Source organism: Gracilinanus agilis, chromosome 3 (genome assembly GCF_016433145.1).
Source record: "Gracilinanus agilis isolate LMUSP501 chromosome 3, AgileGrace, whole genome shotgun sequence".
NCBI lineage: Eukaryota > Metazoa > Chordata > Mammalia > Didelphimorphia > Didelphidae > Gracilinanus > Gracilinanus agilis.
In genome coordinates this window covers 259,890,843-259,909,026 of record NC_058132.1, presented here as the reverse complement: position 1 = coordinate 259,909,026, position 18,184 = coordinate 259,890,843, and the positions used below count along the sequence as shown (strand labels likewise).

General features: G+C 33.7%; 1 protein-coding gene across 2 annotated transcripts in view; it reads right to left on the bottom strand.

Moving 5' to 3' along the window:
• The window catches only part of GRB14 (growth factor receptor bound protein 14), a 155,466-nt gene that overhangs the window by 63,471 nt on the left and 73,811 nt on the right, over positions 1 to 18,184 (bottom strand). Inside the window, exon 1 of one of the 2 annotated variants that reach the window (XM_044666558.1) lies at positions 17,354 to 17,416. The exons of the other annotated variant lie outside the window; for it this stretch is intronic. Coding sequence (XP_044522493.1) covers positions 17,354 to 17,416 — 63 coding nt within the window. Of the gene's footprint in view, positions 1 to 17,353; positions 17,417 to 18,184 lie in introns of those variants that run through there. 2 annotated transcript variants of the gene reach the window in all.

Below are 18,184 nucleotides of genomic sequence, written 5' to 3'. Positions count from 1 at the left end.
ACTAATAACTTAAATTTGAATTGGGCAAAAGTTGAAGAATTCATATTAATGAGACCCCCAAGATCAAAGTCTAAATCAATTTTAAAATTCATGAGATTTCTGAATTAAAAATACTTGAGATCCTATGTCTATCATAACAAAGGAGTTTTTTCCTCCCTTTTTTTCTGGTTATTTTGTATAATCCTTACCACTCGAAAATCATTTGAGTTCAAGCAAACCGTTCTGTTTCCAATTTCAGGACATATTTGTTGAGCATCCCATTCAAAAAGAGTTGCTCAATAAGAAAGAGCTCCTATTTACTTTCTCACTTTCTTCAAATAATATCAATGGTAGTTCTTAACAAGAGTCAGTGAGAAAACAGAGTGAATTATTACGAATATTGGAAGACTTTTCTCTTTTTTAAATAATGAGGCACAATTCTGAAATGGGATAACTAATTTTTTAAAAAACCTCTCAGGATAGGTAAGTTGGGAGGGTTTAGTCAGTAGAAGAAAAGACTCAGAGGAGAGGAATAGTATTTATTCAAGTTTTTTTTTACAAGCTGTCATGTAGAGTTTGCATTAATCTTGCAAAGCTTGGCTTAGTTAACAGAATTGGAAGTAAAGGACTGAAATTTTTAAAAGGGAACAGATTTAGGCTCATTGCAAAGGAAAACCTCCTAACAATCAGATCTATCTGATGAATAGCCAGTTCTCAAGGGAAGAAATACAAACGATCTATAATCACATGAAAAAAAATCCTCCAAATCACTAATAATTAAATAAATCCCAATTAAAGCAAGACTGATGCTCCACCCTACACATCAAGTTGCCAAATATGATAAATACAGAAAATGGCAACTGCCAAAAGGGTTAGGGGAAAACAGGAACACTAATGCACTCTTGATGAACTTGTACAATGACCCAGCCATTTTGGAAAGCAACTTGAAGCTATGTCTAAAAAGTCACTAACTTGTGCGTGCCTTTTGACATATAGCCCCCAATGAAGTCAAATAAAGAAGAACAGACCTTCCATGTACAAAAAATATTTACTGAAGCTCTTTATGTGGTAGCAAAGAACTAGAAATTAAAGTGATGACTCTCAACTGGAGAATGGCTGAATAAACTAGAAAACTGGAAAAAATGAATGAACTGGTGTTAATTAGAACAATTTATATACTAAAAACAAAATTGTAAAAATGGGCAACCTTGAAAGACTTAAGAATGCTGATCCACACAATGGTCAAAGCTGCAGAAATGCAATAATAAACTAATATGTAGAATTAAACACACACTTTTGGTCAATCTGGGGATTTGTTCTACTTGACTATGCATACAATTGGGTCCCCTTTTCTGCTGTGTCACTTTCCATGGCTTTCATTATCCAGAGTCAACTCTAAGCAATGGAAGACCAACTGTGAAGGGCCACAAGTGTGCTCAGAGAAACACCAGAGGTCAGCCAGGGAAGCGTCAGAAGTCTGCTTGTGACAGTGGTCTGCTCCCAGCAGTGGTTTCCTTTGCTTCCACTTTCATTTTTTTTTAGAATTTTTTTTAGTTGTTGGGGATAGGCTCCAAAGCACCAAACCAAGGGACTGAGGCAGGGAAAGAGAGAGAGCACATATATACGGGGGTTAACAGTATATATTTATATCCACAGTTTCAGCCAACTATAATAGATCTTGGAATACATCTCCCCACAGAAATGGGGCCCCTACTGTATTTATTACAGGGGTTTTTCTTTTTTGTTTATCTTTTTTTTTAGTTGAAGGAAGGGATAAGAAGGAGAAAACTAAATGCTTATTAATTGAAAAGATACAATTGGTTCTTAAAGAATTAAGATTTGTGAATGTGAAATGAGTTGCCTCAAGGAGATAATGAGTTACCCTTCACTGTTTGGTGTTTAGGCAAAGGTTGAATACTTGTTGGTAGGATACAGAAAGTATCCTTTTTTAAGAACAAACTGGTCATTGAAGTCTCTTCCAAACCAAACTGGTCTCTTCCAAAACTGAATTTTAATGATTCTATGAGACAAATTATTTTCTGATAGGAAAGAAAACTTCCTAACCATAAGATTTATTTAAAAATGCAACGGGCTGCCATCGAAGTTAAAGGGTTCCCCACACTAGAGTTCTTTAAGCAAGAGTTGCATAACCCCTTGTAAAGGACTCTTTTTTGGGTAAAATGTGAACCAGATGGTTTCTGAGGCCTCTTCTAACCAAAAATCCATGACTGTTAGCTTAAGCACCAAAACAAGTAATGATCTTCAGATCAGTTTGAGTATGAATACTTATTTCAACAACTCTGCCACTGCTCAAAACATTTTAAAATTTTCTCTTTGAGAACCACCCTCAATGTCACTGTTTTTTCAATGTCTTCAGGAAAAAGCAATAGAGGAATCAAACAAGCTATCTTAATATTCCTCACACAAGTCAATTCTCTATCTCCATCCCTTTGCACAGAACTCAGATGCCTTTGAAACTCAGCTGAAGGGCAATGAGGTGGCTCAGTGGCCTAGAGACCAGAAGTCCTGGACTTAAATCTGGCCTCAGAAACTTCCTAGCTGTGTGACCCTAAGCAAGTCACTTAACCCCAAACACCTAGCCCTTACTACTTGATAAGTACAGGTTTAAAAGTAAAAGAGATGAAAGCTTTTTAAAAAAAAAAAAAAGGAAAAAAATTTAATTGCACAGACCGAATGCTTTTATTTAATGTGAAGGCACAACTAACATTTTGGCTCTTAAAATACATTTTTAATTATTTATGCTGTACTTCTTTGTACCAGTTCATAAAAAATATGAGCATTATAAGTTATTCAATATTCTTTCAAATTTCCCATTCAAAATTCATATTTTAAAAAATCAAAATTCATTGTTTATTTATAGAAAAATGTATATACTAGATGATTACCTATCCACCTAATATCACTGTCTGCCAGTTTGTTGAAAAGTTGCCACATTTTCTTCACTAGTTCCATAGTCCAAGTCTTTTGTCATCTGGTAGTAACTGCCTTTCTATCTGATAAGTATGGATTTTTAAGAAAAAAGATGAAAAACTTTTTAAAAAAGACGAGAAAAAAAGAAAAGAAAACTCAACTGAGTACTCAGCTCTTTCATATGGTCTCTCCAGAACTCTGAATATGGCAGTGTTATATACCCTCCCCCCACAAAAAAAACTACTTTCTATCTACTGTCATATATATATATATATACATATATATATATATACACACGTGTGTGTGGATAGATAGATAGATAGATAGATAGATAGATAGATAGATAGATAGATAGATAGATAGATATCCATATCCTCTCCCTTCAGACAATACTAGCTCCTTTAAGGGAAGGATGGTTTTCCATTTCTTTCTGGAATAAATGATTGTTGATTGGATGATTGGCCAAGATCTAGACCACAGTCTACTTCAATAAAAATTTCCTCTATGGCATACCCACGTAATCAACTAGCCTTTCTTTAAGATCCTCCAGTGAAGGCAGACCTGCTTCTTCTCTGTACAGCCCATCCCACTGATGGATCACTCTGCAAGTTTTCTTTATGTTAAGATTTCCTTTCATCAGTACAGATAGAGAACTGAACTTGGAATCTAGAACACCGACTTCAAATCTGTCCTCAGAGACAGCTGTGTGACCCTGGACAAATCACTTAAATGCTGCCTGCCTGAGTTTCCCCATCTGTAAAATGAAGATGATAATAGCACCTATCTCCCAGGGTTGTTGGGATCAAATGAGATAGGTGTAAAAAGTGTTTAGCACAGTACTTGGCACATAGTAGAAACTATTTAAGTGCTTATTCCCTTTCCTTCTCTTCACTTCCTCCTAAATCTGATTTTTTGGTAACTTTAGTGTCTTCCTCCTAGTTCTGCCCCTAGGGCCAAGTAGAACAAGTGTGATCCTGCTTCGAAAGGTCATCCTTCAAGTATTTAAATCCAGTTGTCTTATCCATACCCCCTTTAAGTCTTTTCTCCAGGTGAAACATCCCAGTTCCTTGAATTCTCAAATGGCATAAAGTCTAGGTCCTTCATTATCAACATAATTCCTAAAATGTGGCATCCAGAATTAAATAAAATTGTCCATATGTAATCTGATGAGAGAAGAGTAAAGCAGGTATCATGTTCCTAGTCCTGGACATTGTCAGGAAAATGTATTAGCCAAGACTCCAAAAAATAAAACAAAGTCTCCAAGCCAAAAAGAAATGTTTAGTACTAGAAACACTAGCAGTTGCAATTAGAGAAGAAAAAGAAATTGAAGGTATCAAAATAGGCAAGGAGGAGACTAAGCTATCACTCTTTGCAGATGATATGATGGTCTATTTAAAAAATCCTAGAGAATCAACTAAGAAGCTTGTAGAAATAATCAACAACTTTAGCAAAGTTGCAAGATACAAAATAAATGCACATAAATCATCAGCATTTCTATACATTTCCAACACACTAGAGCAGCAAGAAGTAGAAAGAGAAACACCATTTAAAATCACCCTAGACAATATAAAATACTTGGGAATCAATCTAACAAAACAAACACAGCAATTATATGAAAACAACTACAAAACACTTTCCAAACAAATAAAACTGGACCTCGACAATTGGAAAGCCATTAAATGTTCATGGGTAGGATGAGCTAACATAATAAAAATGAACATCCTACCCAAATTAATTTACCTATTTACCTTACTCAGTAAAATCACAAAATGATTGAAATGCAAAAATACCTAAGTAAAGAATATATATATACTAATGATATCATCGTGGGAAGGGAGCAGATTTCACATTCACAACTTTATGACTCTGAACTGAGACTAAGATTGCATAACTTTCTTGACTGCCATGCCATGATAACCAAGCCATATTTAGTTTGCAGTTCACTAAAATTCCCTTAAAAAAAAACTAAAGCTGAGTGGTATCATAGGTAGAGCACTAGGCATGGAGTCAGGAAGACTTGAATTCAAATCAGACACTAACTGGGCAAGTCCCTTAAGCCCTCTAAGCTTTTCTCTCCTCATTTGTAAAATGGGAATAATTGTAGCACCTTTCTCCCAGAGTTGTTATATATATACACACACACCAGTAGTAGCATTTTGCAAACCTGTAAGTACAACATCAGTGCTAATCATTATTAGCTGTTATTAATCTAGGCATGCCTCTTCCATGTTGTAACTACTGATTTTTACTTTTTAATCTAAGGGTAAAACTTGATGTTTATCCCTATTAAATTTTGTACTTATTGGACCTATCCTAATGTTCTAACCTGACCAGAACATTTTTGGATCCTTACTCTGACATCTAATATGTTGACTAACCTTCCCAGTTTAACATCATCTGCAAATGAGATATCCATGCTATCTGTTCTGTGTCAAAATTATAGTTTAATTTAAAAAATAAGTAAAATCATAGAGTCAAGTACAAATCCCTCAATCCTTTCACTTAGAGTCCTCTCTTTCTAAACAAATATTGAACTAGTAATGACTATCACTTGGATCCAGGCAACCAGTTTCCCATCCACATAACTGCCCTTTTGTTTGTCCCACTTCTTTTCATTTTTTTCTATAATAAAAGGATGACAAATTTTTCTAAAAATTTTTTGTGGAATTCTAGGTAAACTACTTCTACGCCATTCCTCTGATCCTCACAAAGACATCTCATAAGCCTGTCAAAAAAAGGAAATAAGAGACTGTCACAACCTGTTTTTGATGAAGCCATGATAGCTTTCAATGATTATTACCACTATCCCTTTAATAATATGTTCTAGATTCTTTCTAGGAACTGAAATCTAGCCTAGGACTTTTAGTATGCAAGTCTCATCTTTATTTTTATTTTATTTTTAGTCAAGATATTTGTCCTTCTCCAGTTATAGTACATTTGCCAGCCACCATAATCTTTTAAACATCACCAAGAAGTTTTGAAATCTTATCCACCAGCAATTTTTTTAGTACCTGAAGAGACAGTTTATCTGGGCTCTCAAGGTCATTGAGCTAGAAAGTATATTATTAGAGATCATCTAATTCAACATCTTCATTTAAAGATGAATACATAGATGATTTTGGAGATTAAGTGATATGTCATTAATTATAAAGAACAGTATTGGCAAAGTAAAGACCAGAATCCAAATAATAATGACTCCTGGTTAAATATTCTTTCCACTATGCTGTGTAATGAAAGATGACTGGGGAAAAGAAAATATTTTATAAGGATTTCCGCTTTGTATCCTCGTTGTTTCCGATTCCTCTTCTTCTACCATAGACTCCATTAGTCTATATTTATTATTTCTTCCTATTTATTATTATTCTATATACATTCCACCATGGATTTTTTTATATTTTAACCATTATTATATGCTTTTCATATCTCATTGAAGATATCCAATTATTACACCCCCTAAATCACATCTTCAGCACAAACCAAGTTATTAAGGTCATCAGGGAGCACATAATAAATTCAGGTTCAGATCTAGCATATCTATGTGTCAGATGACCAGATCCAAACTAATCCTAGTAATAAAAAAAATTTTTAAAACTATAAAAGGTATCCCATTCCATAAGTAAGCCTGAGTTTATTTAAAAACAGAAATCAAGGTAATCTCTCCAATTGTCATCTGCACTAGAAGATTAGTGGAGGAAGAAGAAAAGAAATGGTATTTATTAATAGCCTCTATGTGAAAGGTACAGTGCTAAATACAAATACTGTCTTATTTAATACAATATGGGAGGCATGGTACTAGTATTATCTTCATTTTTCAGTTGAGAAAACTGAGGAGGAATTTAAATAACTTGACCAGGATCACACAGCTAATAAGTGTCTATCACCAAATTTTAATTCAAAATTTCCCGATTCCCAGTCTAGCATTCTATCTACTATACCACTTAGCTGCCCTCAGAAGAAATTTATCAAAGATTTATAAAGTTCATAAGTTTTTTTAAATGTATAAGCCATGGAACCCTTTGGTAGTATTATTAGAATGTTTAAAATGCAAAAAAAAAAAACAAAGGATTACTAAGAAGCTAAATTATTAAAACAAAATTATCAAAATATATTTTCTAAAGTTCATAAACCCTGATTAAGAATCCCTCCTCTAGGAAGAAGGGAGAAGACAATTTAGATCATATAACTTCAGAAAACTCATTAGGAAATTTGATATCACATGCGCTTAGTAATAAATAAATACATTTTAAAAAAATAAATAAATTAGAAGACCTTAAAAAAAAAAGAATCCCTCCCCTAAGGGGAGCTCAGTGGTTCAGTGGATAAAGTGATGGACCTGAAGATAGGAGGTCCTGGTTAAAATCTGGCATCAGACATTTGTTAGCTCTGTGACTCTGGGCAAATCATTTGACCAAAATTGCCTATCCCGTATCATTCTTCTGCCTTGGAACCAATACTTATTATCAATTCTAAGACAGAAGGTAGGGGTTTTAAAAAATAGAATCCTTGCTGTAGAACCTATTAAGACATTATCAGATGTTCCTACCATGTATACATGAATCTGCCATCCAGTCCAATAATTTTCCATTTTTGATAATTCATTAAAACTAAGGTAATCAGAAAGCAATTTTTTTCACACTATATTATTCAGAAACCATTGTGCTAGATGTCACAGGGGTCCCTACTAGGTAAGACATGCTCTCCACTTGAGGAATTTGCAGTTCAGTGGCAGAGATAAGAAATGCAAAGAAGCAATTCAAACATAACATCAGGTAGAAGCTTATGTCTGATTGCATAGCAAGAGATGTGACTAGTAGAGACCACATGGATGGAGAAGCCAAAGACTGTTATGGCTGGAGCAGCCATAAGAAATTTCATATGAATGAGGCTGAACTCAAGTTGGGTTTTAAAGGACTGGTAGAATTAGGGCTGGCAGATAGGAAGGGAGAAAGTGTCCCAAGCAGCCAGGCTGGTATTATTAGCACAGGAATGGGGAACGTGGATGCTGTGTTGGAGACACAGCTGTGATGAAGAAGTTAGAAAAGGCAAGGTTGAACCCTTGAGTGTCCAATTCTTTAAAGAAAGACAATGTTAAACTTGAACAACAAAAAATACTAAGTGTCTAATGCATGTAGGCACCAATCTTTCAATAAACATTTGTTAGAACACTGTGTCCATATGCCTTTGGCAGGGGAGACCAGAAAGTATTTTCTAGGAAGAGAGGGACCCATGCGATGATGGATGATGGCCTACTTCCTATAACAAATGCTGTCAACACTATATTGTATTAAAAATACTACAGTAAAAGTATAAGGGCAACAAGAAGGTACAATGAATAGAGTACTAGCCTGGAATCGGGAAAATTTATCTTCTTGACTTCAAATCTGGTCTCAGTGAATAAGCCACTTAAACCTGTTTGCCTCAATTTCTTATCTGTAAAATGAGCTGGAGAAGGAAATGGCCAACTACTCTAGTATCTTTGCCAAGAAAATTCCAAATGGGGTCACAAAGAGCTGAACAACAATAAAAAGTATAAAGGCATGGCCTCATTCCCTGAATAAGCTTACAATCTAATAGGGCAAACAAGATATGGATATGTGGAAAGTTTAATTACCATACAAATACCTAATAACAAGACAAGTCAACAATTCAAAGAAAGAGCCCAAAATTTCACTGCAGGATTATGTGGAAATAGGTAGAATATTTTGGAGAATAATTTGTCAGTGTATGTTAAGAGTTAATAAAATAATGAGATCCTATAATGTAATTATACTCACAAGAGAGAATATAACTGATTTTTTTAACACCAAAAGTCTTCCAGGGATGATGTAGGCTCTAAGTTATGGAACACTACAGTCACAAAAGAACTAAAACTGTAGATTATGCAAAACAAACAAGAAAAAACACATGATGGGTTTAAGCAGGCAAAGAAGAATCAATATAAAGCATGTTGTCAAAGAAATATATGACGGGAAAACAGAAGGCCCAGTCACAGAGCTAGTAATATCCATGCAAAATAAAAAAAAATTAGAGGAAGGCCTCCGTTGTAATGAGTGGACCCATTGTGGTAAACTTCTGGGACAAGATGTAGTGGTAGGCGTGGTTGGTTTGCCATATGCATCACTAAAAGGAATACCTACATCAATGAGATCATAATCCAATTCAATATTAGTATGTGGTAAGAACAAATTTATGGAAGAATCTAAACAAGAGTTACAAAAACTGGGCAGTCAGAAACAGATTGTAGTCTGCATCTTTGAAGGGAATACCCATATCAATGGCATCTCCTCTCTACCAGAGTAGATCAAAAACATCATCTTCAGATAAAATTATTTTTTAAAAGAGAATTGTAACAGGTCAACCAGTTATCTAAAGCTGGAAGAGACCCAGGGATCAACTAGTCTAATTCTTAAGTTACTTCACCAAAGCCACATAGATAGTAAAAACAGCAAAGCTAGAAATTAAATCCAAACTTCTCACTCCATAGACAATATTTTTCTATGTCTATGTCCAAACCTCAAGTGACTAAATAAATTGCTGCACATCATTTTAGTATAGTACTAAAATTCAATTAAAAGAAAATATAAAAATAAAATTTGAGAATCAATTGACAAGCACTAACAACAATTACAATTAAGTGCTTATTTTGTGACAGGCATGAGTGATGAGAATACAAAGAAAAGGCAACAGTGCCAGCCCTTAAGGAATTTACATTGCACTGGGGGAGACAAAATACACACAAATCAAACTATACAACATAAATACATAGTAGGTGGAAATTGTCTCAAAGGGAAGGTATCAGCGCTAAAAAGCCAGGGATTTTAAGAGAAAAACTGGGACAAGAACATTCTAGGTCTAAGGGACAGCTAGTGCCAATGCATGGAGATGTAGAAAATGTTACATGTATGAAAAACAATATTGATATCTGAATTACAAAGTACTGTGAAAAGGAATGCATGTAAAAGAAAAAAACTGAAAAGATGGAAAGAACCTGGTTCTTATGAGCTTTAAATGCCAAATGGAAGAATTTGTATTTGATCTAAGAGGTAATAAAGAGTGATAGGAGTTTAATAAGAGGAGGGACAGATACTGGATGGCCCAGACCTACATTTTAGGAACATTATTTGGTTTGGAGTGGAGACTTGAGGCAAGAAGTCCAATAAGAAAGCTACTGCAACGGTTCATGTGAGAGATGGATGATGAAGCCCTGAACTTGGGTAGTAGCTATATGATTTTTTTTAAAAAGGGATGTATGTAAGAGATTTTAAGAAGATTTATAATACTTGGCAACTAAGTAAATAAGTGGGGTAATACCAAGACTGCAAAGTTGAGTTAAAAAAATAAATAACACAAAGTCAAGGAAGAACAAAAAATACATATACTATATTAAAGGAAAATAAATACATACATATGTGTAGATAAGAGTGTGCGTGCAAAGGGATAAAGACAAATTAAAGAGACCCAAAAAAGCAATGACAGATAAGTTGCTAGAGACAGAGCCATTCTAGCACTGCTTCTGACTCTCTAGGCTTGCCCTCCATCCTTTAACATCTGAGGCCTTCTCATTTGGAACATCCATACCCAACCATTTCTCCCATTGGTGAATTACTCCAAGGACCTCCATTTTGGAAAGGGCCAGCCATACCTTTGGACTCTGCCCATGACTTCACTTCAACAACATGCTCTCCTCTTCCCACCACCACAGGAGTGTTACCTCTTCCCTGCTTTCCAGCTGCCTTTCATTCATTGTCTTCTCCATTAGAACCTAAACTTCTTGAAGGCAGGGACTGACTTTCTTTTTTGCTCATATTTGTATCCCTAACATTTAGCACAGTGTTTGCCTATATTAAGTGCTCAATAAATGCTCTTTCCCTTGCCTTGACTATAATCTGTCACTTCTAGCATGTTCTCTGTTGGGTAGATTTATATAATAATATTCACTTTATAATTAAGGAGATCAAGAGCAAGAGCAGTAGTTCTTAATAGGTCCATGAGCCACGAAAGGCTCTACGAACAAATTTGAAAGATCTATAAACTTGAATGGGGGGTGTGGGGGGAATACATCTTATTTTCCCTAATATCTAAATGAAAATCAATATTTCCTTCCATTTTGATTCAGAAATATTACTCTGAGAAGAGGTATATATGTTTTACCAGAGGGGTCTGTGATACAAGAAAAAAGTTAAGAGCCTCTGAGCTCGAGAAACTATACTATAAAGCAGTAATAATCAAAACAAACTGGTAATAGCTAAGAAATATAATAGTAGAACAATAGAATAGATTAGGAAATCAACACATGACAGTTAATGTCTACAGCAACTTAGTGTTTAATAAACCCAAAGATCCAAGCTTTTAGGGGAAGAATGAACTATGTGGCAAAACTGCTGGGAAAACTGGAAAACAGTATGGCAGAATCTAGATATAGACCAATATTTCACACCATATACCAGGATAAGGTCAAAATGGATAACTGAACTAAAAATAAAAAGGGATACCATAAACAAATTAGGAGAGCATCAAAAAGTTTACCTGTCAGACTTATAGATAAGAGAAGAATTTATGTCCAAACAGAGCATAGAGAACATTAAAAAAAATTAAATGGATAATTTTGATTACATAAATTTAAAAGTTTTTGTACAAACAAAATCATTACAACCAAGATCAAAAGGGAAACAATAAACTGGGGAAGATGTATAGTTAGTATCTCTGACAAATGCGTCATTTCTAATATATATATATATATACACACACATATATATAAAACAGAGGGATGTTTATAAGAATAAAAAGCATTTCTCAATTGAAAAATGGTCAAAGGATATGAACAAGCAATTCTCAAAGGGAGAAATTAATACTATCCATAGTCATATGAAAAAATGCTCCAAATCACTATTGATTAGAGAAATGTAAATTAAAACAACTTTGAGAATACCACCTCACACCTATCAGTTTGGCTAAAATGACTAAAAAGGAAAATGAAAAATGTTAGAGGGGATGTGGGAAAAGTGGAACACTAATCCACTGTTAGTGAAACTATGAATCAATACAACCATTCTGGAGAGAAATCTGGAACCAGGCTCAAAGGGGCAAAGAACTATGCATACGCTTTGAGCCGGCAATACCACTACTGGGTATATATCCCAGTAGAGATCATAGATAAAAGAAAATTATCTATCTGTCCGCAAATAGTTTAACAGCTCTTTTTGTAGTGGCAAAGAATTGGAAATTGAGAGTTCGTTCATCACTTGAGGACTGACTATATGAGTAAGTTATGTTATATGGTTATAATGGAATACTATTATACCGCAAAAAATAATGAACAGAAAGAGTTCAGAAAAACTTGGAAAGACTTATATGAACTGATGCAAAATTAAGTGAGCAGAACCAGGAGGACATGTATATAGTAACATAAATATTATATGATGATCAACTGTGAAGGACAAAACCAGTGAAGCAAGTTTCCAAGTTAAGCAAAAGGGAATCATGATGGAAATGTCACTCACAGCCAAAGAAGAAATTTGCTGGAGTCTGAGTGAAGATAAAAGTATGCCATCTTCTGACTGATTTACTTCATGATATTTTTATTATATGTGTTATGTGTGTCTTCTATCATCATATGAGTAATGTGGAAATATGCATTGCATAAAAGTACTTGTATAACCTATATCTGACTATCACGTTGGGGAGGGAGGCAAGGAGAAAAAGAGGGAGAAAATGTGAATCCTAAAATGTCAGAAAGCAATTGTCAAATATTGTTTCTACATTTAACTAAAAAAACAAATTAATTAAAAATAACATAAAATAAAAAACGCTGAACTAGAGATTAATACTAACAAGGAAAAGAGCACCGACTTTTCTACCTATATAGCCTAGAAGGATCTACTCAAATCAAATTTTTTTCATTATATTGACAATATAAAAGGTATGGAAAATATAGTATTATATATGCAGTTTATCACCAGGAGGGAAGTATGGGGAATGTAAATGGATCAATACTGGCCCTTAGTACATCTGGGTAAACCACATCTCTCTAGGCTTCCTTTACTTATTATGATTATTATGATTATTATTTGTATTAATAAAGAAATTGGACTTGTTGAACTGTAAGGTCTTTTTTCAATACTATGAACATTACAATCTTAGAAAGTTTCCTAAGGCAGTTAACTAACTCAGCCACAGCCAAATAACCAGTAATCTAAGCATTTTATCTAGTAAATACTACTATATTAATTCCATTGAGTAAATTTTAATATTTGATGTGGATAGAGAAATAGATTACATTATATTATATATAATTATAATTTAATATTATTATATTATTTATTGTTTTATTTTGGTTTTGTTTTTTATTTTATTGTTATTATTTAGATTATACTATATAACATATATTATAATTAACATAATTTCTTTATCTACTACATGGATTATCAATTTTCAAAAGATTAGAATAAGAGAAACTATTCTTAACATCAAAATCTAGTATTGAAGAAAACTTCTGAATAGCATTTCTTCTTTCTTTGATAAATTCACAAACATCCTGAAATGTTTATAAATCCTTACTGACAGCAATTATTATTGGCTAAGTGGCCAGAGCAACAGAGTTGAAATCAGAAAGACCAAGTTCAAATCAAGCCCAAAGCAAGTCACTTGATCCCTGCTTGCCTCAGTTTTATCTGTTAAATGGGGATAATAATAGTATCTAATTGTTGTAAGGATCAAATCAGGTAATACCTGCAAATTGCTTTTCCAGGAATATAGCGTTACCTAAGCATTAGTTATTGTTGCTGCTGCAACAATAACAACAACAACAACAACTACTACTACTACCTCATCACAAAATGCCTAACTAGTTAGCTGCTTCATAGAAAGATAACTAGGTGGTGAAATGGATAAGAGCACTGAGCCTGAAGACAGGGAGACCTGAGTGCAATAGCAGCCTCAGATACTAAGTAGCGGTGTGATCCTAGGAAAGTCACTTAAACCTTTTTGCCTCAGTTTCCTCATCTGTAAAATGAGCTGGAGAAGAAAATGGCAAGTCACTCCAGTATCTTTGCTAAGAAACCCCTAAATGGGATCACAAAAGGTTGGACACAACTGAAAAAACTGAATAACAAGAAAATAGTTGTTGAGGTGAAATTATTTCAAAAGAATGGATGGTTAGAATGAAAAACTATAAATGAAGTTTGGTAGATTATAGGATCATAGATCTAGAGCTATATAAAAACTCAGAGGTTAGGTCTAATTCTTTTGTTTTAGAGATGAGGAAAGTGAGGTCCACATAGGGCAAGTTGCTTGCCCAGGAAATTAAGACAATGTCAGAATGAGGATTTATACCAATATCCTCTACCACCAAAAAGTGTTCTTTTCATCATGCCATACTGTCTTATATCTCAAGAATTTTAGAACTCTTTCACAAATGGATAAAAGTCATTGGATATGAACAAGAGATGAAATCCAAGCTATCTATAAATACAAGGAAAAATGTTCACAATTGATTCTAAACAGGTAAATGTAAATTAGAATAACTCTCAACAAAGCTGACAAAAAAAGAAAAATGACAAATGCTGGTAGAACTGTGGGAAGCAGAAACATTAATTCAGTGTTGAAAAAGCTATGAATTGGTCTAAACATTGTGGGAAGCAATACAGAACTAGTCTATATCCCCAAAGAAATCAAAGAGATTTTAAAAGTTTCTCTATATATAAAAATATTTTAGCAATTCTTTTTGAAGTGATAAAAACCTCAAAATTAAGGGAATGTTCATCAATTGGGAAATGGCAGAACAAATTTTGGAATATAGATATACTGGGTGAAATGATGAAAGAAATGGTTTCTTAGAAATGTAGTAAGATCTATAAACTCATTCAGTGAAATTAAAAGAACCAAGAAACAAATCACACAATAACAATACTTTAAAAAGGAACAATTATGATAGACTTAAGAACTTTGCTCAAAGCAATCATCATTTCTCATTGTGGGGGGACTGATGATGAGATAATGAAGAATGCTACCTGAAAGATCTCAGACAGATTCAATATGCAGAGAAATATATACATTTTTGGACCCAGATAATGTGGAAATTTGTTTTGCTTACATTTTTGTTACAAAGTTTTCTTTTTTCCCTCCTAAATGGGAAAGAAAAAAGATTGAAGCAAGAGAAATAAATGAGATAATTTTTAAATGAAAATTTTAGAACTCCTGAGTTTCTAAAACCAAGAAAAAGACCTATAATTGATAATTAGTGAAAGAAAGTTCCTTCCCTTTTCCCCCATCCCCAGATACCTTCTAAGACTTTTAACCTAATTATTTTGATTATCAAAGAGCAAAGATCATCTCACTGGAAAAGAAACACTACAATAAGAATTGCACTTGAATTCAAGAATCTACCACAGCACAAATGATAAAACTGCCTTAATGAACCACTTGAGCAACAATTATTTCTTAAGCATTTACTATTTATTACCTTGCACTGTGCTAAGCAATGATAAGCAATAAAATGGTAAGATTGAAACAAAAGTCTTAAGTCCTAATAGATCAGACAGACAGCAAAGTTACTTTCTACTGATGCCAGATACTTCTAGAGATGTACTGTACTCCATTTGTAGGGATTCTAGGGTGCCTGCTACTAAATTTCCCTTACAACCAGTACCTATCTTTTCAAGGTAAATAAAGAAGCCATACACTGAGCTGTGAGATTCGTCTGTGCTTTTTTAGAGGAAAGGCAATATTGTGCATTAAAAAAAAATAGTGAGGAAGTAATTTGGTGTATTCATTTGCAAGCCTGCACTGCACTAAAGAGTATGTTAGTTCCTGACATGTCCATGTAATCATTTTTTCATCACCTAATAATGTCTAATCCAACGTGTGAAAGAAATAGTAAGGAAAAAAAATCCAATCCCTATAGTAAATGGTATCAGCCTTGGCAAAATAACTGAAGTGACATATGAACCCTGTGAGAGAAGTTGGCCAGGAGTGCTTTCATATACAACATACCAATGTTTGGTGCATAATTTTAATGTCTGTTTATTGAAAAAGAAAGCCATAAAGTTGAGCCCAATATAGCTAATACTTATAAAGGAAAACTTTAGAGAAGTTCATTATAAAAACTGAGAGAAAATTCAAAGATTTGTCAACTAAAACCTCAGATCTCACTCATTAAGTGCAAATAATATTTCCATAGTTAGTCTCCTGATTACCATTCAACACTTCAATTGATTTTCTATTCAAGTTTTGCTCCTACTGTTCACCCATACTGCAAAAAACGTCCTTGAAAATGATAACATCTTTTACTAATGTTTTCCAAACACTCTTTAAAACAAGGAAAGAAAAAAACAGATATTTTAAATCTGCATAATCCTAAAAGAAAATAAATTCAAATTTATATCATTTTAGAAGTAGAAGGGGTTAGAACAACTCCCTCATTTTACAGGTAAGAAAAAAGACACAGAGAAAGGTTAAGTACAGAGAACATCCAGATCTTTATTTAGCTTTCTGAATAGGAAAGAAAACCTGTACAACTGTGTTCAATATGCAATTTAATAGCTTATAAAATAAGGAAATGGCCTTTCCTTAGCAGTTTAGAATGAAACCTATATAAGTTAAATACCTTGGTGGGAGGAGAACAGGAGAATAATCAGATTGAAGAAGTAGACAGAATATTCAAGTTTAAATTAAATATAGGAACTACAAAAGTGGCTGTAGTGTTTAAGTGGCCATACTTTAGTTCAATTTTTACTTGACCAACAAAGAAATCAGTTATGCACTTAAATATCTGAGAAGTGTACAAAGAATATGAATTACAATTATCATTCCAACATATATGCTAAACCACATGGTATTTGCATTAAAATACAAAATGCAATGTAAGTGGGACAGAAAGCTAAGCCTTTATGCAAACTATGATAAAATTTGTATTTTTTAATAAATGGAATTAACTTTACTCCTAATATTCACATAGATTCAAAATAAAAATCAAGTGAAATTGATAGAAATTAGAATTATAAACTGAAAAAAGTATAATTCACAAGAAAGCAATTGCATATTTCCTTTAAGCAATAGAGAGAAATATTATGAACTACAGAGAAACAAACTGTTCCTTATAAATCAACATAAAACACCATAGCAAATGTGGATTGGCAACTAAAATGAAAGCAAACAGGATTAAAGATAAATATGTATAGTACAAGAAAAAAGACTTCTAAACATTGCCTAAAATGCTACTCAGTTATCTGAAATGGAAACTGCTGCTCCCACCGGGTAGCTCATTTCTGCAATATCTACAATAATTATTTCTATCTTCATTATGACATAACTTTTTCCCCAATTTGGGTCAAATAATATTTTCAGCAAACTGAATGAATATTCTCTGAGGATCTGTAATTAAAGTTTCCCAGACATTTACAGAAGGGGAAAGGAGGGGAAAGAAAGGAGAGGATTTGTACCCTACCCTTTTCTGCAGCACTATTGGAGTTATTGCAGGCAGGGTGACCCTTCTCGCATACAAGCTCATGTCTTTTCTTCATAGAACTAGAGCCTCTTGTAGACCATATGTGAAATGAAATCGGCAGTTACTCCTGGGAGTTTCTGTTCTCAGTTCGAAGAAACAACTACAAAAGTAATAAATGTCATCCTGTTTATGCGAATCTAACTCTACCCAAAGCCAATTAAGAATGACTATGGGACAGAACAAGGCAGCAACCAATCACATTCGTGAAAACGCCTCCTTTGTCCTTGGAAACACATTCTGATACTTTTTGTTTATGATATTTAAAGAACCAGATTAACAGGCATTTAGCTCACTTAGGGCTGAATTTTTTTTTCTCCTCAAAACAGTGTAATTCAATGCCATCTTTGTTGATTAGACAGTTATATACTTATTTTACCAAAGCAATTCAACATATGGCAGATAAGAGATTGTTTACACTGGTCTATTTAAAGTATGTAAATATGGAGATGAACTAAATTTACTCCAGTTATGCTACTCATAAAATGGGTAACTGGGTCAATTTGGGGACTTTGCAAATCAGATTAAAATGAAAGCTCTCAAAAGGACTCCCATACACATATATATATATGTATATGCCATTGAAAAAGTTACATTTTACATAAACACATTCTACCTCCTTGGAAATGGCAAATCCTACTTTTAGAATAAACCCAGACTGCCCAAGGCAGCCAAATAACACTTTAGAGATTAATTTTTAATGGAATTAATAAATAGGGAGATTTTTGAGATAGAAGATAAATTCATTTCCAAAGATTATATTTTTAAAAAGCA